At 53.8% G+C, this 21,554-nt stretch overlaps 2 protein-coding genes across 2 annotated transcripts; one reads left to right on the top strand and one right to left on the bottom strand.

Moving 5' to 3' along the window:
- Window positions 1–1,443: 1,443 nt before the first annotated feature.
- NCLIV_026600 (putative 46 kDa FK506-binding nuclear protein) lies at window positions 1,444–5,697 on the top strand (the record flags this gene model as incomplete). Its single annotated transcript, XM_003882854.1, has 8 exons — window positions 1,444–1,453; window positions 1,974–2,047; window positions 2,346–2,519; window positions 3,008–3,130; window positions 3,684–3,774; window positions 4,459–4,559; window positions 4,837–4,981; window positions 5,471–5,697. 8 exons carry the CDS (start codon window positions 1,444–1,446, stop codon window positions 5,695–5,697), a joined length of 945 nt encoding a protein of 314 aa, XP_003882903.1.
- A 1,493-nt stretch (window positions 5,698–7,190) lies between these two features.
- On the bottom strand, window positions 7,191–13,606 carry NCLIV_026590 (putative DEAD/DEAH box helicase; the record flags this gene model as incomplete). The annotated part of the gene is made up of 5 exons (XM_003882853.1): window positions 7,191–7,338; window positions 7,431–7,515; window positions 7,721–7,905; window positions 8,350–8,525; window positions 8,774–13,606. 5 exons carry the CDS (start codon window positions 13,604–13,606, stop codon window positions 7,191–7,193), a joined length of 5,427 nt encoding a protein of 1,808 aa, XP_003882902.1.
- Between the last annotated feature and the right edge of the window lie 7,948 nt (window positions 13,607–21,554).

Below are 21,554 nucleotides of genomic sequence, written 5' to 3'. Positions count from 1 at the left end.
GTGGGAGGGCGAAGAGACAGAAAGAAAGTGACCAAGGAGGCAAAAGAGAAATCAAGTGCAGACAGTGCTGGTTTAAAATGAGGCTTCGGTACACATGGCAAGAGCAAGCAGCAGGGAATGGCGAGAATGCGGGGAAGAAGGCAAAGAAAGGGACCAAGAGCTGCGAGGGGAATAGGAGACAGGAGTGCAACAAGAGGAAAAGAGAGGTCGAAACGAAATGAAGTCCAAATAGGAAAGGGAAGACGGTAAGGAGAGCGGACCGTAAAAAGGAGACAGAGGAGACACGGGGCGGCTGGGAAGAAAGCCGAGGGAGGGATTCGTAGAGAGAAACCCGGAGGGAGAAGGAGGCATGAAAACTGATGACGGATGTCGGAGAGATGGAGAAACAAGAGATCTTTGAAGAAGACAACACGCTGAAGAACGCGAGGATCCTACCCACCAGAGACCGGTGTCTTTGTGTCCACACAGCTGGATGGGGCTGCGGAGCGACGGAGTGTGGAAAACGGTAGTCCCTTCGACCTTTTTCTGTTAAAGCGAGAGATCTATAATCGTACAGATTGGAGTGAGAAAGAGCGATGAAATCGACGCGCGTCCAGCGCGACGTTTTCTACAGCGGCTTTACATCGATATCCGCACCCAGGGACGAACTCTGGAATTGGAACAAGTGCTCAGTGACTCTCTCGGCGGAGTTCTTGCTGCCGCTTTTTCTACTTCAGATGATTTCTTAACGTTACAGTGGAGTCTCGCCACCCCAGGCTGTTCTGTGAAAGTGTTTAGTTCCAGCGCCTGTGAGTGTGTCCAGAAACGCCTCGGTGTGTCAATCTGAAAGGGTTTCGAGCAGTCAGCCAAAAAAGTCTGCACGCGCTAGACCCCCCCTGGAAGCGCGCTCTCGCGGCAGCGTGGACTTCGCTCGAGTGTCGGTATGTGGCGTGTCGATGTTGCCGGTTAGACTGCCACACAGAAAGTGGCGCTTTTGCGGAAAACCGCATTTCCCCCCCCCCCCCCCCCCCCCGCGAGAGCTGGGGCGTCTCAGGCACGCCTGCTCATTTTTGGTACGGGGGCAAAAAAAGGGCGAGGACCTGAGAGGCATGTTCCCCGGTGCCATGCCTCCAGCAACCGAGACTGTCTACGAAAAGACTCGTGTCTCACGGTCCGTAGACGAGACGAACGCGCGAAGCCTCCAGGCGTGCAACCTCATCGGGAAGGTGGTCAACTTTTCTCGCTCTCGGCGCCGCAACCGCGTGGAGAAAAGATTCTCGTGTTGCCCTCAACCCCGATGTTGGGCTGTATGTACACCGCGTGCGGGCGTCCGAGTGTTTCTGCGGTGGCTCAAAACTGGTGTTTTTTTGGCGTATTTCCGTTCCGGTCAAATCGTGTAGTTTCTTTGTTTCCTCCGAGTTCTGTATTTTCTAGTCGCTTCACCTTCCCTTTTCTCCCGACAAGATGTTTTACGGTGAGTCGCGAGAACGGCCTGAGGGAAAGCGTCCGCTTTTCCAGTTGTCTCCCGCCGGGATGGCAAAACCAAAGCGAATCGGCAGCGCGGGACCGTGTGGGGCCGCAAATTCTGCCCCGGAAAGCCGCAGACATGACAGCGGCCACGCCCTGGCTGTCCTTTCCGCAATGCCTCTTTATTTTTCTCGTTTGCCTCTCCACTTCCCTGCCGCTCCGCACAGCGTGGCCACTGCCGTGCACCGGCCGCAGCGACGAGTCCGGGAGAAGGACGCGGGGGTCGGGGCCAGGGGCCGTGCTTCCTGCTGATGACTTACCGCGGGCACTACGCGTGGCAATCTTACCGGAATACGCTTGGATTTACCGTCCGTTTATGCACCGCGCCGTCCACGAACAGACATACACCCCAGGGGACCCTCAGCGCAAGTCCGTGGACACTCTTGACTCTTCTTGCGGGCTCTTGTCTGGGAAGGAAACGACCTCCTCTAAGGACACCCCTCCGTGTTTTTCTGTCTCATGTTCAGGCGTTGTTGTAAAGCCCGGCCAAACGGTCACTTTGTCTCCCGAAGATGGCGGCGAAGTTCTCCATCTGTCGCAGGTAGGCGACGCATAGAGAGCCAGTTCTCGGCCGTCTAGCTTCGACACGAAGCAAAACAGGACGGACTGAGCGGCAGGAGTTTATTCTTGCATGCGTTCAGTCACATCCACATTGAGCGATATCTGCTACATACCACTGTAATTCTAACATGTTCGATATATATATATATATATATATATATGCATGCACTAACACCTTTTTACTTCGTTTCTTCCGTTGGGCACAGCTTTCAACTCTGAAGTCGCCGAAGGATTCTGCACCACGTGTGGCGAGCGTTCTTGTTTGTCTTGTGTTTCAGGTTTGCATGCCCCAGCCGAAGGACGCGGGCCGGACCTACGTCCAGGTGACCCAGGAAGGCAAGACCTACTCTGTCTGCATGCTTCAGAAAGACAAACTGGAGTTCACCAACCTCGACCTCTTTCTCTCCACTCGCCAGGGTATCTCCATCAAGACCGAGGGTGGGAAGAACGAGGTATGCTCCACAGAAAGGCACCGATTCGTTCGAGGAAAGGGTGACGCTGGCTCTATGTGCTGTATATCCAAAATACGTGGGGCATGACGCCTGTAGTGGTGTAGACTATTGAAATCCAACACTTTTAGCTGTCTGATATCAGGACGCTAGGGCAGTGGTGTACAGCCAAAGAGAACTGAGTGTATTTAATTGTCTATGTACCGTGCATATGTGTGTATGTTCTTTAGCGTCTGAGAGCGCTTGCACGGAGGTGTGCTTGCTGTGTGCCATGTCGACACGGCTCTTTCTGCATGCCTTCGAACCCTTTTTTGTGCACAAGTGATTCGCCTTCGCGACCGGGCATTTCATTGTTGCTTGTCCCTTTCCTGTGTCCAAAAATATCGCTCACTTTTTTTCGGAGTTTCGAAAGTGAGGTCTTCTCGTGCTTCAGCGCAGTGGGCGTCCTCGGTGGCAATTTCCTTGCTTTGCTTCGTCCTGTGTAACGACAGGTCCACCTGACGGGCTACTTCGAGCCTGACGCTGAAGGCTTCGACAGCGACGAAGACGAGGAGGACTCTGAATCCGACATGGAAGAGAACGTCGTGCACCATGCGAAAAAGCACATCCCCACTGTAAGAAACCCTCAGTCTGGGACCATCTGTACATATATATATATATATAGGAGTGTAGCAACAAATACATAGATACGTTTGTCAACGTAAGTAGCGATAGGCTGGTCGAGAGGTGGAGGGGTGAATATATTGTGATAACGTGTATGCGTGTGTAATGAGTTCTAGATTTAGGCATGCACAAATCCAGTGGCTACGGGAACAGAAAGAAATACAGATGTAGGTACGGTTTTTGCTTTAGGCGGACGAAAGCGCTTTCGGGGTGAACGAGCGCTGGATATGGATAAGGAAGGGACGGGAACCGAATGCGAACGAGTCGGTTTTTAGAGGACACTGGTCTTCTCTGGTGTTTTCAAGGCGTGATTCAGTTACAGTCGAGTTTTCTAAATAATATATAACATTCACGAGTATTACGTACAAAACCAGATTTACAATTTAAAGCTTCGTTTAAAGTTTATGAAGAGCACGAAAAGCTTCACCTTTCCGAGTTTCCGGAAATACACCGAAATTTTTCGTGTCTAATGGATTGCACTTTTTGTCAATGTTTCACGTGCAGAAAGGAGGAAAGATTGAAGACTTGGATGGCAATGACGACGAGGAGGATGATGAAGATGAAGAGGATGACGACGAGGAGGATGACGATGATGGTATGTGGACATGCAACGCCGCAACACGGCACGCATATAGTTATCTGTATTTATCTATTGGCTGCATATGTGCATATAAATGGGAGCGGGAGATTTGCGTTACGTGGCCTACCGCGTCGCTGCTTCACTGTGGAGACTTTTCCTTCCGTGGGCGGCTTCCATCAACTGTCACTCGCTTTCCTGCATCTGGCTGATTCTAAGGTTGTCAGGCGTACGTACACCCGCAGTCAGTCCTGTCTCGGGGTCCTCCCTGGCGATCATTTCACGCAGCCAAGAACATGTGTCCTGATCTTCGTCTCCTTCCTGTTTTTCGTGAGGAAGGCGGGCGGGGCGGATCCAGAAGAAAACTGGGTTTGTAGGGTCAACACTCGATGCCAAACCGGACGTGTATATTTTGTCATTTCCCCCGATAGCGCGCGTGGGCCCCTGAATGATTTCTCGTCGCATTAGGAGATGCCCAGAGCTTTAAGGTGCTGTCTCTGCACGCAAGGTGTGCGTGGTGTCACAGTGTCCCGTACACATGATGCGGGAATTCAGAAAGGCACTCAATCTTCCTGCGTGTGCCCTTTGAACCGGGTCTCCGACGTGGCGTATGTGTCTTCGCCTCTTTCTTGCTCGGTCTGTGTCTGTATTGCCTGCGTTTCCTGGATGGACCTGTAACGTGTGCGATGTTTGTGACTGTAGATGACGCTGAGATGAAGGCCCTCACGGGCGGTGATGATGACGATGAAGACGAGGACGATGAGGACGAAAATGAAGGCAGTGAAGATGACGAAGATGCTGACGTAGGGTGCTTCCACAAATAGTTTTACTCTGGGTCCAACAGATAGACGCACCTCTGTGTTTGCCAGCGTTGCCGTCCTGCTTGCCGCCGTATCGACAGGTACATGTGCTGCGCGTGTAATTGGCCTCGTGCAACACGGAGCGGGGGACTGACTAGAGAGCCGTTCTCGCGGCCGCTTTTCGTATTCTCTGTGGTTCGAGAGCGGAGCTCGTCTCCCGTTTCTCTCTGTGTGCGTCTTCTATTGTTTCCGTTGTCGGCCGGTGTGCACATCTACCCAGGACATGGAGAACGGCATTGGCGAAGACTCTGAGGAAGACGACGAAGAGGACGAGGAGGAAGACGAGTCCCCACAAAACAAGAAAGCCAGCATGGGCGACAAGAAGCGCAAGGCTCTCGAAGCAGCTCAGACCTCAAACAAGAAGGGTGAGGATCCTAAAGATAGCTTTATATAATATATATATATATATATATATTCACCGTGAGAGCTGTAGATCTTTCCGCCAGAAGGCACCTTTCCGAGTTTCATGGAAAGCTAGATTTCGTTTCGGTTCATCTTCCCAGAGCCCGTTTTTGTGGCATAGCGAAACATGTTTGCGATGTGACGCTGTCGCCGAGGTGAGATTCATGAGACTTCCAGGGTGGTTTAGGTGAGCCTGGTGCCACCGTACTGAGAGCGGTTGCCGCGCTCTGCTCCCTTTTTGTTTTGTTCGTTGGTATGTGGCGGGAAACCTGTGTATCTTGAGAGGGTTCCCGCAGCGCTAGAGACTCTCCTCTTAGTTCGATGGTCTTTGCACCTCCGCGTTGGTGGCGCAGTGTGTTTAGCAAGCTGGAGTGAACGTGGAAGTGATCACTGAGCGTTCTCTCACAAGTGACGCCGTTTTTTTCCGACGGGTGTTTTCGGTATTTTTTCAGCCAAACCGTCGGCTGCACCAGCTAAAGGCCAGGCTCCCCAGAAGGGAGACGCTGCGGCGTACAAGAGCGCGTTGGTGGATTTCTTGAAGAAGAACGGCAAGACGCCTCTGGCTACGCTCGGACAAAAAGTGAAGAAGCCCGCTGGAGTTAGCGAGAAGATGGCACAGTTCCTCAAGGCTAACGCGTCCACCTTCGACGTCTCCAACGGCGTTTGCTCCCTGAAATAAATGCTTTTTCTAGAGGAGTACTGATTCAACAGCTTCTCTCCCTCCGTTTTGTGATCTAGCTGAAGGGCCCGAGAGCTATCGTTTCGACAGCGCAAGGGCTCCTCGGCCGTGGGGACAAGGCTTCACGGGGTGTAGGAGACCGACTCTCCCGCTCAACCCCGCTCAGACACACGGGACGTGGCGCTGTGTAGAGCGAAAACGTTGCGCCTCCAGGTTGCTATTCCGAAAGATGTCTCTTTGGTTTGTTTCGTTTGGAAGAGTCTGTGGCGTAATCAGTGGAGATCCGGCGATGGAACAGACAAGGAGCTAGCTAAAGTTCCTCTGCCCCTTTTCTGAGGGTGTACGGACAGCGTTGTGACTGGACGAACGGATCGTTCATGCGTGAATCCGGTTGGGTTTTCTACTCAACACAGACTTCATTCTTCTCGATGAGAACTGCCGCTTCAGACTAACCGGTTTTTCCAGGTTTTCTTGCAATCAGGCACCGGCGAGTGTCTAGTCACCGTTACGGGCACCGCCCAGGCACGGGACATGTCCCGACCCATCGGTAGTGGGCACCCTGCTTTTAGCGTCCGACTGAGTAGATAGATGTTCTTGTCTGAGATATCTGTAAAACGCCTGGCGGCCAATCAATCAACAGGATAGCAACACGCGGCAACTCAGCGGCTATACAGCTCCGAAGGGACTGAGCATTTACACAAACCCTGTTGAATCGTGCCGTCTTAACTTTGTTCGCTGTTTGGACTTTCACTTTCACTCCTGTCTCGTGTGGGAAGATTCCGCACCATTCGTTTGGCTGATCAAAACTTGTGGGGACTCCTCCCAGGCAGCCGTTTCGATGCGTCAATGAAGGTCAAAGCTGAGCCTTGCGGTCGACTGAGTTTTTTTACTGTTGCGGCATGTCCCGCACGAGCTGCGCATGCCGGCATCTACATTCTCACGAGTCTACGAACACCAGAGCGCTAGGACGAACGCATCCTTTTGCAGAGAAGCGGAGACGACACCGAACCCCCGAGTGCGTCCAGGAAAAACGCTTCTCGTCCCCGTGAGTTTTTCGTGGAACCCGGACGCTTCGGATACCACTAGGAGCGTCTTGCGTGCGCTTTGGCCTGACTGTCTCGGAATACCTGTCACCACGTTGACGTCGGCGGTCCAACAGACGCGTCAATGTCCCGTGTGCTCGCAGTATCCGGCGTTTCCCCCACGGGACGCCCTTACCTTCTGTCCAGCGCGTTCTCTTGCCAATTCAGTCTGGCGGGAAAAAGGATGTCGCTTCTTATGACGGCCTCCGTTTGGTCGCAGCAATAACTGCACCCCGCTTCGACCGCTGACGATGTTCTTCTTTCTTCTTTTTCTCTTTTCCCCGTCTGTAATCTTTTTCCGTCTTTTGTTTCTGGCGCCGGCGGCGAATGTGCTCCGCCCGTTCCTGGTGCCACGCTGCTGACCTGTGTCATCGGATCCACACAAAATTCAAGGGCTCGATTTCCTACCGCTTAACAGACCGTGCGAAAGCTGATGAGTGGAACTGGCGTGTCGACAGGCGCTTTGAGTCTGTCGTACTTGCCGACACCAGAAGCAACGCTAGCCATATTTTCCGGAGGGTCTCCGACCCTTTGCGGCGAGGCACCGAGGCGCCACGTGCTACAAAGGCCAACCCAACGACCGGAACATTCGCCTCCGGACTCGACCGCGTTTGTCAGGCGGCATCGTTCGTTACGTAGCAAGTAGCTTACTTGGGTGGCTTCCAACCTGCTCGGCGAGTCTTGCTCGAGACCCTGTAAGGTTCGCTCAGCTTTCTCTCCGTCGTGTTGTATCCCCCTGTTGCGAGAGTGTACACAACAAACACAGGGAACAAAAGGGACCAGATGCCCTACGATACACGCCGGAAACGGCTCGGACGCGTGTAGCAGGCGAGCGGCCGATCAGCACTACGGTTCAGCCGCTCCTGTTGGTAGTGTGCCATGTAGAAAGGTAATGCTACAAAAAGGCAGACGCATGTGCGTCCGCGAACCGAAAAACGTACCAGCCTGAGACAGAAAGTGCAGTCGCCCTCCTTTCTGGTAATCCGCCTTGTTAGACGACAGTTCAGCCAGGTTTGCCGTTCCTGTTTCGAGAGCTCGTTGTATCGCCGTAGCCAGCACTTGATCCTTTTTCGTGACAAGAGAGACGACCAAACCCTTCCTCCCCATGCGCCCTGTCCGGCCCGCCCTGAAGCAAAAGGACCCCAGACACGCAAAACGGCGCGCTTGAAAAAAAAGGATCGACGGTGCACTGACCCCCATTCCCGGAGTTCCAGTGACAGGCGGAAAGTGCCACGCGTTGGCGTGTCAGTTCCGTTCCAGTCGAAAAGCACCGCCTGACGGACGCTGGCTTCAACGCAGCCTTCATTTCGCCTTTTCGAGTGACGAGGTGGTGGCGTGTATATGCACAGTTCCAGTTCCTTCGCAAGTGTAGAACTACATGCTTCCTCGATCTGCATTCCATCTTTGGGTCTTTGCGACCTTTGAAGGTCTCCACGCCGTGTTCCTCGAGTCGCCTCCACTGTGAAAGAATGAAGAAACTGTGTCTCAGTTGAGAGCAAAACGAGCGGGTCCCCGCAACGCTGGCAAACCACCTGAGTCCAACACGTGCTCCACTGTGGCTTCGACCTACCGGTGTAAGTACGCGACCGGCGAGAGAGGAAAGTCGAAAAGGATCACGGCGCCCACGGCCGGCAAGTCAAGGCCTCGACTGGCCAGGTCCGTACACACTAGAAACTTGCAGGCTCCATTCGCGAAGCGATTGAAATGGGCCTTTCGGATGGCAGGGGGCATGGATCCGTGACAGCTCTAGAGGCGAACACAGAGGACAGAGCAACGCTCGAAACGCCATGAGCTTCGATATGCCTGAGAACCTTTCCGTGCCTTTTGCACTGCCCTGCCTCCACTACTACTGCGTTTCCCCCTCTCTTAGTGTGCCTATTTCCCTCGGACGGATGCCCTCTATCTGCGCCTCGCTTCGTTTGTCGTCTTCGCTGTTTGTCCCCGCGTTCTACACTCGCGGTTTGCGCTCTCGAACGCCAAATCGGAGAAATTACCAGAACGCTGCCGCTGCCTCCTGGAGTCCGCGCGAGGGTATCTCTCGCGGCGAAATCGCACGCGCGACACGCTTGAACGCTGTTGGTGAAAATGAGGACTTTCCTCGCTGCTCGAATCCCCTCGTGCGATCGGAGGATTTCTCGAAGGAGCTCCAGTTTGTCTCTGCCTCCCACGTCTATCATTTCATGCCTGACACTCTCGGGCGGGACGTGGATCCCAGACGCCTCAATGAGCTCAGCAGGGCCTCCTGTCAGGCTCTCTAGGGCTCGCCCGAGCCGCGAAGACACCGTGGCCGCTGCCGCTATCACAGGAATCCTGCATATGCCTTTGGCCCGCCTGTCGTCAGGAACGGCGCCTTTCTGTCGACCATCGGCTCTGGGCAGTGACTCTTTCCCGTCACCGCTTCCCCTGCGCTCTGGAGACTCTTGGAGTCGGCGGGTGTCTGCCTCGGCCTCAGAGAACCTTCGCCCTGTGGGACTGAGGTTCGCGAGAACCTGTCGGATTTCGGAGTCGAAACCCTCAGAAAGGAGCATTGCATCTGCCTCGTCGATGACCAAGAAACGCAAGTCGCTGAGTCTCAGCAGACCCCATTCAGCGAGCTTCAGAATGCGGGGCGGTGTTCCGACAACAACGTCCAAGCGGGTTCGCTCTCGCAGCTGCTGTCGCTGGTGGCCCAGAGATCCGTCCCCGGCGAGACTCAGAACTGAGAGTCTCGGAGCCATCATCTGCTGCGCATGCGTCACCCGCCCCGCGAACGCCGTCTCTGAACTGCCGCGACATGTCTCGTCTGTGCGAGCCGTAAGCGGGAAGGACGCCGAAAGGGCCTTCAGCGTGCGTGCGACTTGGTCCGCAAGCTCCCAGGTCGGAGTGAGAATAAGCGCTCGCGGGCGCCCTGCTTCTTTCTGGTCAAAGTGACGAAGCGCGTCGTCCGAAAGAGCCTCTTCATCAAACTCCTCACCTCGACCTGGGACAAACGACGCGCATGCAGATGGGGAACGACAAGCGTCATTGCCCGCGGGTGCCGCACCTGAACTACGGTTCTGCCCCCGGGATCCTCTCGATGTGCGTTCTCTCGACTCCGTTTCCCGCTCTTCTTCACGTTTCAGTTGGTGTACGAGAGGCAAAAGGTAAGCCAGCGTCTTGCCACTCCCCGTCTGAGCCCCCAACACGAGGGCGCCTCTCGGGGCCTCTTCTGGACTGTTCATAAAGCGAAGGAGGCGGGGGATGCCAGCCGCCTGCACGGGCGACGGGGTTGCGGAGGATCCAAGGAAAGCGCTCGCCGACGCGGCGACCGACGGCGAAAGGCCCAGCCCGCGAAAAGATAAAAAGGAAGGCGAAGACGACACAGAAGCCAACGAAGACGAAAGCGATAGCTGCGTGGAAACAGGAGACGTAGAGAAAGTCTCTTCCTCCGAGAGCACGACGCTCGCTTTTTTTTCCAGGTCACTCGATTCCCTACTAGAAAAGGAAGGAGCAGACACCGCAGGCGCGGTGACGGCAGCGGCCGATGGCATAGGACGCAGCGAAGACACTGGCGTGGACGAGGACACAGGCGAAAGGTCTGTTGCCTCGTCTTCATCCTCTGTGCCCACCTTGGAGACAGCCTGGGCTCCTACGGACGTCTCGACATCGGTTTCTCCCTGAAACTCGGATGCCGAATCGTCCAGGTGCGCTATAGATCTTGACGCGTCGTCCCTCGAAGCGGCTCTCTTCAGGTGTGCAGCAACATACTGCAAACAGCCTCTTGCAGCAGCTGCCACATCTCGTCCTTTGCGCAGCCGTTCCGCGTCTGGGGATTCTGCCCACTCCGTTTCTGATCTCGAATCGAAGGTCCAGGTGGAAGCCTCAAGCGATTTATCTGGTGCTTCTGACACTTCTGACGTCTCCGCTTCTTCGGCGCCTTTCCACCGCTGTTTGGCGGCCTTTTTCTTGTCCTTCCCGCGCGTGTCCTCCCCTCCCGAACCAGGCCCACCAGGCGTTCTTCCTTGCTCCGCTTCTCCCTCTTCGTCGCCGACGATCTTCTTCTTCCCTTGCACAATATCCGATTCCTCGTTGCCTTGCGCTCGGCGTGAGAGCTCCGCGTACGCGTCGCGCAGCTGCCGCCACGACAGCGCCTCAACGTCAGCCTTCGTTCTCAAACTTCTCGGCCTGTACAGTGCGTTTTCATCACTGGCTAGAATCGTTCTGAGTGTGGTTACGCCCATCTCGCACACGTCAGCCCCTGCCAGCGTCAACTCTTCGTCGGTCATGCCTTCTACCTCGGCCTGATCTGCAACGCCAAGAATTGATTCACTGTCCTTGTGGGGCGAGAATCCCTCTTCAGATGTTCCGTCGTCGACCAGTGCCTCGTCCTCAAGGTCGGCCACGTCAATTTCCTCTCCTTCTGTCATTTGCTCGTTGCCTCCGCCATCCAAATGACTCCCCTCTGCATTCGCCGGAGGCGGCGACAGCGTTTTTACGCCGTACACCCCCCTACTCATGGAGTCGGACAAGCGACTTAACTTGCTTGGGTCCAGCGTTCCCGAGGGGAGGGAGAGGTCGAGACCACGAAATGCACTTCGCGTCTCTCCACCTCTCTCGCTTTGGTGTCTCCTCGTTCGGTTCGCCTCACTCACGTTCTCGCTTTTCCCCCCCTTTCGAACTTCCGACACGTTCCCAATCTGCGCAGGTGTTTCGACTGTCCGTACACCCGATAGCTCCACGCCACACCTTCCCTCCTCTCCAGTAGTGCCTGTTTCTTGCTTTTCGCTGGCGATTTCTTTTCTCCTGAAAGCCGCATACTTCTCTCTGCGGGCTCGCCATTTGCCAATGCGCCTTACTACCATAGGGTCCCGTGCACTGTAGATACCCTGCTGCATGCGGGCGAGAGCGAGGCCGACAACGTCTCGGAGCTGCTCCGTTGTGAAGGCGCTTGGTGCATTGAGGAAATCATCAAAGGGCAAGGCAGCGATAAAGGGAGACAGCTTCTCGAGGATCTCGATTAACTTGTAGCGGGGGATGGCCGTCACATCGCCTATCGATTCTCGGGTCGCCAGCAGCTCCGCCAAGGGTACAGAAGCACCAGACGGTCCGGTGTCTTCCTCTTCGTCTTCCTCCTCTGTTTCCCACGGCGGCGTACTCAAGTCTCGCCTCGGAGCCGGCGGCAGACGGGGTTCTGCAGGGCGCCCGACTGAAGTGCCTGAAGCTTCTGCCCGGTCTACCTTTTCAGCCTCGCGAAGAAGTAACCTCAAAATCAGGTGAAGTTCCTCGGCGCTGTAGATGGAGAGGTCATCGAACAGCGAATCTGAGATCTGGGCTTCAGGTGGACTTTCCTGTTCGTAGTGTTCGTCACCGTCAGCCGCCACTTCGCTGTGCCCAGCGTCATCTTCCTGGCTGTCATTTCCCTCCTCCATTGACGAAGCTGTGTCCTTGGTCATTCCGTCTTCAGTCCCCCGCCACTCTTCACTTTCCTCCCCTGCGGAGAAGGACACCGCTGATCTGGGCGCGCTGCCGGGGCTGCTGGTCTCATCTGCGTCCTCCCGCGATGTAAGTCGACGGTGGATTTCCTCGACGAACTGCGCATGCACGGGCTCAATCAAGTGCGGCAGATTCTCCCGGAGATGCTGAATGAGGCCCTCAATTTCTTCGCGAGGCAACTCTTCAGCCTTTTTCAGTAGAAACGCGGCATCGACGTTGCCCTCGTCTGCGTCACCGGGGCTCTCCAGCCCACACGGTGTGCTCTCATCGTCTCCGCCTGTCTTGTCTCCACACCCCGACTCGCCGGTCACAGGTTCGCTGTAGCCATGGCGATGGTCTACCCGAGAGCAATAGGGCGAATCGGACCCAGCTGAGCCGTTTCCTTCCCCGCCACTCCCTGGGTGCACTGCGCCGCTCGCCTGTTCGTATCCGGCACGAGCGTCATTTGCGTCATTCTGAGGAACTTCCGCAATGCCTGGACAGGACCGCCGTCCCTCAGCGCCTGTCGGGTTGACCTCGCTTTCGCCGAACACGCCCGCATACCGTCGCAGGTTGCAATTGTTCCGGCCATGAATTCGGCCGCGTCCCTCGTCTCGGAAAGGCGGGAAACAATCTGCGGTCCGGTGCCTGTCGGCCTTCCAAACGGGGAACCTCGTGTGGAGATGTGAGCAAGCAATCCGCAGATTCTCGGTGCGCATGCGAAGCGCACCAATTGTGTTGGAACGCTGGAACCGCGAGAGGATGGAAAAAGCAGAGAATGGAGAAAACGGAAGAGCTCCCGAGCGTACCAGGAACGCCGGATGCGCATAGACGTGGGATCCGAACTTCAGGGGACTGTACGGGGCGTTGCGGCAAAAGGAGAGTCGGAAAAAAAGAGACAAAGTGACGAGGGTATCTCGCTGTGACGGGATTGTGGTGCGCCTCGCGGATCCTCCAGACGCCGGGAAAGCATTCTTCTGAACCTGTAAGAACGACGTGGCCCTTGGATGCTGTAGGCAACGAAGGAACGCGGAAGCGAGCTGCAGGGAGGGGGGTCCGGAGGACGGTGCCGAGAATGAAGAAAGCCAAGACTCTGCCAGAGCGTGGTGGCTGCTTCGCCACAGATGCTTCTGGCCACGGGCAACGAACGCGTGCGGATCGGCCTTCGCTGCCGCACTCTCTGGAATTCTCGGGCCGAAAGCGAAGTGGAGATTTTCTCGCATGCTTAAAGCGGAACCAAGAGCCGGGGCTGTGAACGAAGAAGGGGCGTCAAAGTGGACTGCAGGTTGGCGAAGTGCCGACGCATGGCTGCCAACGTGCAAAACTACCCGAGCCGCAGCACTTGCCCCACAGCATAAGACTGCGAAGAGCAGGCCGAGCAGCTGGAAACCCGCCATGGACGCGGCGTAAGGAGGCTAAGGAAAGACCGTACCACTCATCACAGCGACCTGCGGAATTCCACGAGCGGACCGGAGACACGGTTGCGGGAGGAGCGGGTCACCGTGGCAAGGAACAGGAAGGGGTGAGAAGCCGTTTCAAATGATAGGCATCCACCCACAAAAGAGGAATGCCATGAAGGGACGTTTTCTGCGGCAACCAAAAGGACGCATAATATGAGGGTCAGACTCAACTGTGTAGAGGAGACGGCAGTTCTACAAGCACGGTGGCGTGTGCGCATTACGAGCGGAAAGAACCGATGCGCCACGCCTTCCCCGCTTCTTTACATTTGTAGGAAGGGCATGCAAACATGCAAAAAGGTATGAAACCAACAGCAGAAGATATAGCCCTAAACGCAGCGACACCGGTGCTCGGTGAAGGATAAAGGGGACGGCTTCGACTTTGCCCACGTTTTTCCTGCTTTAACTCGTCAACAGGGAGAACAAACGGGAGGAGATGAAGTGACTTACGTCCTGTCCCACGGCAAGAAAAAGGCGCTTTGCCACTCAGTCGATTTGACAGCTCGCGGACGTCGTTGGTGTCTCTTGGTTTTGGGCGGGCATTCTGGCCGGAAACATGCGTAAGACGCCAGCGGCTCCATGAACCGGGACTGTCCAGAGAACAGCGGGCCCGAGCCTTGGCTGAACATGGCCAAGGGTATATCCGAGCAACACACCAAAAAGAAAAAGGAGAGAAGGAGAAGCCGAACACTGAAGAGGACGACTGCGTTATCCATAGTCGTTTCCTTAGTTTCTTTTCTTAACCCGTGCCGGCGTCTGCGGGTATGGAGAATTGCCTCGGTCTCGCTTGTCTTGAGAGTAGGAGACACAGCCCTGCCCCGCACAGTCGTCAGCAACGCACCACCTCATCTGAAGATCGGAACGAGGCACAAGAATGGATTGTTTCCAGAGGAACACGGCATAAAACGGGAACAGAGGACGGCTCGTTTGGACTAAGGGAAGTCGTATTTTCCGGTGTGTTTATGTAATGTTTTTTTCGCAAGGGGACGGGCATGGCGATCCCGTCACCACGGCCCGGAGACACCCCTTGGGCGGCGGAGCTTAGCTCAACGTCACATTTGGGGAATCTAGACGGGTGGCCGTCTTTTTCACTCGGGTCAGTTCTGTTAGCTGTACTTTGCCTCGCCACTTAACATTTCTTACTGCGTCAAAACGGGCTTTCTGTGAATGCTTGTCAGCGCTCGCCGTGGTCACCAGAGCGGATGCATCCCGGAAAGAAACGAGTATGTAGTGGAACGATTCGGCAGTTTGTCGACGGTACACAGATCAACTCTGGTGTTTGGTTCAGGCTCATGGAGACGTACAGTTCAAATCTTTTCCACAACAGGAAGCACCTCTGATATGCTCTAAACGATGGTTTTTCTCGTGAAGGAAAGCTGTGGGGCAGCGCAAGGCATCTCCACGAGATAGTACAAAGCAGAACTGTCTCAACAGCTAGCCGTAAGCGAGTGGGAGCGCCAATATAATTCCACCTTTTCCGGAAAATGCAAATGGCGTCGTACACGAAGATAAAAATCATAAAGCAGGCAGCCTCGCTTTTTCTCGTGGTGCGCGTGCGAGTGGAGGAAGGCTGAACCACGGGTTCAGGCGATGCATACGGAAGCCTTCCGTGTAGCGAACTAAATACGTGTATGAACCGGATTTGCATGGGCTTAGTTGTCGGGAAGTATCAGGTTACACCTGTTACGATGATACATGCTTTTGTGTTGAGCTTGTAAGCAAATCAAGATTTGGTTGAGCATACAGTGTGCGGCCAGTGGTGCCGCATGGCCAGTGGTTTTCCCGAAAGGGCCACAGTTGTTCTTACTATGTCACAGCGGCCGTGTGCCCGTCCTCCTCACTCTCCCTTCCTTACGGAGGCCTTTCTCTTCACACATCCCGTTCGCTTTGTTAGCAACTGTTTTTTCTGGCACTGACTACAGCTTCCGTACCAACGTTCCGCCATTCTACCGCAGATACTGTGGCTGCTACTGCGGACGCTGCATTCTACGATTCCTCTTTTGCACGTCACACACACTCAGCACATGAATTGACATCAAACCGTTGTATCGAGCGCGTTGTTGGACAAATGTGTTTCTTTTTCTCCGTAAGCCCGTCTTGTTGGAGTATCGCCGCCACCCGAAGGGATCTATCGAGTAGATTGTCCTGGACTGCTCCGGGCCAGCTGTTTCAAAGGGCCGCTGGCAAAATATTAGACATTGTAGGACGTTGTGAAAGTACTCTGCAGCTACCATGTCTCCGCCAGATGTGGTTGTTTTTGAACCTAGTAGTTTTGTGTCACATAGAAAGGGCGTAGACATTCCCATCGGTTCCCCTATGGATGCAAGGCCCAACTAATCGGGCCTGAATTGACTTCAGCATCCGTTAAGACTAGGACGCCGCAGAAGAGAGAAGTGCATCAAAAGTTGCTGTCTGCAGACGAAATATCACCAAACGACTCCGAATAAAACCGTTTCTTCGGAGGTGTGCAGGGCTGCAATATGTCTCGTGAGGTCAAACAAAGCAGGAGCGAGTGGCATGTTGTATTTGCGGATGGTGCCTGACCGCGTAGGCGCTGCGATTAAATCCTATTCGAATCGTCTCCAATTTCTTTTCACGAAATCAGGAATCAAATATACCTGCGAGCGAACCCATTACTAAGATTCGTACCGTGCAGGTCAGTCGTCGTGACCGGTTTTGAGGAACTATGTCGTAGGGCAGATCCTAACTGTTCGCCGCCACGCGAATAGTGTGCTGGGCGGGCTGTCACTACTCTTGCCGGCGCATTCTCGGGCGCGGAGAGCGACACGGCTGAGGAAAGGTGAAATCCATTGCAGGAAAGTATACAAGTCCTTCTTCTGCTAGAACGCGCATCGATGAAGCTGCAATCGCGTGTCCCGATTTTCTAAAGTTGGTAACGGGCCAGCGACTCCAGATCTCACATCTTCACGTCCGTGGGACGATAGCTTACGAATAAATTCATCCAGTTGAGGCTCTCCAAAAGAGTAAGACTTCGACGGGGGTGTGACACAACCAGACCCTCCTCCAACAATCCACCCGGGATGTTCTGTCTGGTTTATGCATCATTAAATAGAACAAGTTCACTGCCTGTTAGAGAGGGCACTCTAACGTGTTTTCGCGTTGTTCTTCTCATCTCAGAAGGAGGGCAGCCCACGACCACACCATGTCTCAGTAGCCCTCGAAGTGCAATAAGAAAATGAACCGCTAACGGTGAAGTATGATGTTGAGTAGAGGTCTCACTGCCAAGCAACCACTTGAGGGTCCCCCTCCGGTCTGCAGGCCCACCTCGCCCCTCAAGGTGCGAGCAAGCTGTCGCATGCTCCGGCAAAAGCTAGTTCGTCTCCCCGGCGTTCTCAGGACCATAGCTCGAACAATCGTGATCGGTCCGCACCGTCCGGAAGGCCTTTTATCCTTTGCTTTTCTGTACCACCCATCTTCGGCCATCTGGTCACTAGCAAAACATAATCCTCGCTTTTACACTACTTTTCTGATTCGAGCGTGGCATTAGAAAAAAGCGGTAAGCCCACTTAGGGAAACCAATGTTCTGTTATTGAATGGGGCATCATGAGGAGGTTACAACGCAAGCGGCTTCCAGTAGGATAAGGCCCGTGCTATAATGTCGAAGTTTTCTGCACGGAAATGAGAGACCACATATGATGGAAAGCGTTGCTGGTCCTGGAAGTACTATACGGGGGCCGTGAGCGGTTGCCCCGCGGTGTGTTCGAAAAGCCTTGCTGTACCAAAGAAACGAAGAACCCTACAAGAACCTTGTGTGCTGTACACGCCCGGCGAGACGTCATCTGCTGGGTAAGGCATCTGTTGTTTCAGAACAGCACCACGACATGGCGGGACGCCAACCCCAAACGGTATTAGAGCCGCGTTCCTTAACGGCGCTTTTCAACTGGTTCGCAGGTACGTTTGATGCCTTCATCAGGAACCGATTCACTTCTCAGAGGCCTCGACCTAGGCTGTAAGATCAACACTGATAGTGTCACCCTACGGTTCTGCCGGCGTGGGCTTTTCTTTGAGAACGTTTGCTGATTTCGAAAAGACCTGGGCGCGCCCACGTATATTTGGTGTGTCTAAAGCAAACTGCACAACAAACCGAAAGTTTCAGGCGCATCGACCACCAACTACATTCTTATAAGCACAAGCAGGCCAACTTTCTTTGAACGCCTCGTGAGACTGTCCTTGAGCGCTGTCTGGTTTGCAAAGAAGGCTGACACTCTTCCGGTTACCAGATGTCGCTCGCAATCCCTGTGAGAAAATGATGAACCTGTTCAGTGGTAGCACTCTTGATGTTGGTGTTCTTGATTGGTATGCAGCTCTAACGGCAACGATAATATGGCCATCTTTCGTGTTGGTTCTCCTATGCCTGTCCGAGGCGGTCCTGGTTGGCTTTCACTTTGTCGAAAATTTTGCTGCAGAAGACCAAGCGAAGCGCATATATACGTTTGTCGCCGCAGCTATGGATCTCAATATAGCCTATTTGCACTTCGTTGTGGGAGTGCCAGTGCTGATGGCTGCAGCGGACGACGCAGCAAAAGGTGACCCCCTTTGGGATACAGTCGTCACATCTGGCGTATTGATCCTGCTGACCTCCTTCACCTGGATCTATGCTGGTTTGTCCAGCAGGCGTATACTACGAAATGATCGTGCAACGCCACTGCCATGCCCTGCCCCTGCGGTTCCCGGCCGCACTCAGGCAGGGGACATATAGGCCGCAGCCCGCCTAGACGACGAGTTACGGATAAGCCCCATTGTGTTACCCGAACCAGATGCTCTTTCGTAACCTCTAAATCGATTTCCCAACAAGACTGCTAGTAACGTCTTACACGGCGGAAGTTCAGTCGCAGTATTTTGTAACAGCTCGTCCAAACCGAGGCAGATTTGACCCGAGGCCCAAACGTTTGAGGTCCGCCGGTTTTCACATCCCCTGTGGTGGTGCTTCATGATGGACAGTCGACCACATCAGAGGGGGGCTGAACCAACAAATTTAGAGTAGACACTCTATGCGGACCTGCATCTGTTTAGAAGGCATCGAGTACCATGTTAAGTGCATTAAGTATAGTGTAGATGCGAGTATGATCAGTACCATCGTACTGGGAGTGATACTCTCTGGGACAGGATTATTTATAAGCTTTTTCTGGGAAGTATATACTACGAGTAGTACCGCTCTCAGCCATCTTGAGACCGTGGAGAATGAACCGGCAGATTGATGACGGCATAAGAAGCGTAACAGTTTTCGCGCATAGTGCATTCGGAAGCGGCTTGTCGGATTGCACTTAGGTTTGTGTCAGAAAATGCGTCACATGTGGAAACAGCTGTCGCCCTCTAAGGACACCAGTACAAAAGAGTCGCTCTCCATTTGCCATAAGGCGATGGTACAGAGCCCTGTTTTGACAGACTTTGATCCAATCCCGACGCTGTGATGTCGGTGTCACTTCAGTTTCGCGTGACCCATAATTATCTCTCACATGTTGCAAGAACATCAAGACCCAGCCGCGAAGATCCATAACGAAACATATGTTCAAAGGGCGGCACTACTGTTGTCCCCGATACAGGCTGTTTTATGCTAGAACCTCTGGGGAGATCCGCAATCAGTTTGGGCGAATGAATACGCGCACTTCCGTGAAGAAAATCGAATCATGGAAGCACTCCCCGGAATCAAAGAGCCAAAGTAGCTGACTAGTTCACCCTAACACATGGAGATGAAATATGGTATCGTGTGACGACCGACAGTTGCGTTATACAACCATGGGTATAATCCCCACAGGAGGGCCTAACAGGTGGATCATCCGAGCTGCAAACCCCAAGGATAGGAGTCCAGTCCCCGGCATGCCATGTTTCAAGTGTGATTGCCATGTCGTGCAAAGTTTCTCCTTTCATGGTCCTTGCAGAGGTTGAACATGTGTATACGGCTCTGGTGTTCTTAAAGCCCGACAAACCCATTCCGAAGAGGCGGATTTGTGTGAGGGGAATTACCGTTCGTGAAAAAATATCGGTTGCAACAGCGTGAGTCGGCGCGTGCGGAGTTGAGTGCTCGAGGTCCTGGCACTACCAAGCGACACACCAACTGAAGAATCTCCAGGTGCTGCCTCAAAGCCAACCGTGCGGGATCCCACTAATTTGAGGCTCCGAGAATTTTCGAGTTTGACCTCTGCAGCAGTGTTCGATTAGGTGACACTTGCTAGTTTGCGTATTGCCGGTGTGGTGCACCGAATGAACCGGTACAGGTGCCAGACGGAAGTGTCAACGCAATTTGGCGCCACCGATTCCGATTGCTGTGGTGCGGCCAGACTAACTGCTGAACACCCTGGGCTATGGAGATGCAACCGTTCGAATTTAACATGCAGACCCAATTTCAGAAGAAGCTTAGAAGTGAGCAAGTTGCACCTAATAGAAGGGAAGGCGATGCCACCTTAAAGCTGGATGGTGCAATCTCCAATAGGTCCAGGTGTCAGATGCAGCCCTTACGGGACAAGGCATATCGCTTGCGAGCTTGGAAGCTGCGTCGTGCACTACGACCACAAACAAATTCATTTGCAAGGCAGTGACCCCCTTCCAGTGCTACATTCTTTGCCGTGGCAAGAACAAGCACTTATCATAAGCATTTCCATGCTAGGGCCGCTATTCCCAACTGCATCAATCGACACAAAATTGCAGTGCGCGGTAAGTCCCACAATGTCAGCGCAGCCCCAAATCCGTGGGGTTAAGTCATCGACAGCCGGGCAGGAAGACGAACACGTGATGCCGTCTCACGCATGTTTTTCTACGTTTGCTTCTCCCGGCGTGCTGCCATTCCAGAAGGAAGGGTTTCAATGCGCTCTAACCGGAAAAGAGTCAAGTGAGGGGAAACAGGGAATGAGCTTCGTGATAGCATCATTGGACAAGGATACCACCTCTCCCGAGAACAAGGCATCCCGTTTAGGATGTTGCATTTTTGGAGCCATCAACTATCTGATGCCAGGAACTTCCGCATTTGCGATGTACACAACTTCTTTTGCTGCTTTCGCCACCAGCCTCTGATTAGGGGTAGTGTAATGTAGCGTACGAGTTCGCCCCAAGTTTCGACTTGTAGTGAAAAACTTGAGGATGCCATAATATCGTATCAGCAATGGCGAGTCATGCAAGACCCTTGAAAACAAAACACCTGCACCTATCCTCCTCGTCATGAGCGTTCCACATCCAAAATTTTGGAGGACTCGTTTCACAGACTCTATGCTTATCACGCATACACTGACGACTGATAGATTATGAACTGGCAGCATTGGCGGAGCACAGCAACACTTCCCTGCGCTTCTAGAGCAAGTCAGAGTAACAGTCTTGGTGCCAAGGCAGTTTGTTTTGGACTGAAACCTAACTACCCACGTACCTACAGACATTTTCAGTACGAATTTGTATACAGTGCCTTTTTCCATTAAGCTCTAGCTCAATCTAGTTCTCCTGAACTGGTTGTTGTTTCTGTGTGTGTAGACTCTACAGCTGTCTGAAACCAAGGACCATGGGCAACCTCATAGCAGGGAGGGGGTCCATGGGACCTGATGGGGTGTATAGAGATGCGGTGTCGATCTGCGCAAAACTGTCGTTTGTGTCAGAGCCCGGAATTGCAGCGCTGATCTTTCTCATGGGTTCAACCGCAGGCATATGTATGCTCCCTTATCTTTTGAGTCTCAGTTTCTGGGAGATACTGACAGACAGGCTGCCCGCCTTATGTGCCGCGCCGTTGCCTGAATCTGTTCTTACTGCATGTCCTGCTGCTCCGCATATCGTAGCTGGGATATTCATTCTCGTTTCCCTTCACTTATGGCACCTTACTGGGCGTGTCATTGCGAAAGGGTACACTCTACCTCGGCGTTTTACCGATCCGTCCCGCCCTCCCACATGG

The sequence above is a fragment of the Neospora caninum genome, chromosome VIIb (genome assembly GCF_000208865.1).
Source record: "Neospora caninum Liverpool complete genome, chromosome VIIb".
Lineage (NCBI taxonomy): Eukaryota > Apicomplexa > Conoidasida > Eucoccidiorida > Sarcocystidae > Neospora > Neospora caninum.
Note: the sequence above shows the minus strand (reverse complement) of the source record. Positions and strands in the feature narration are given on the sequence as shown.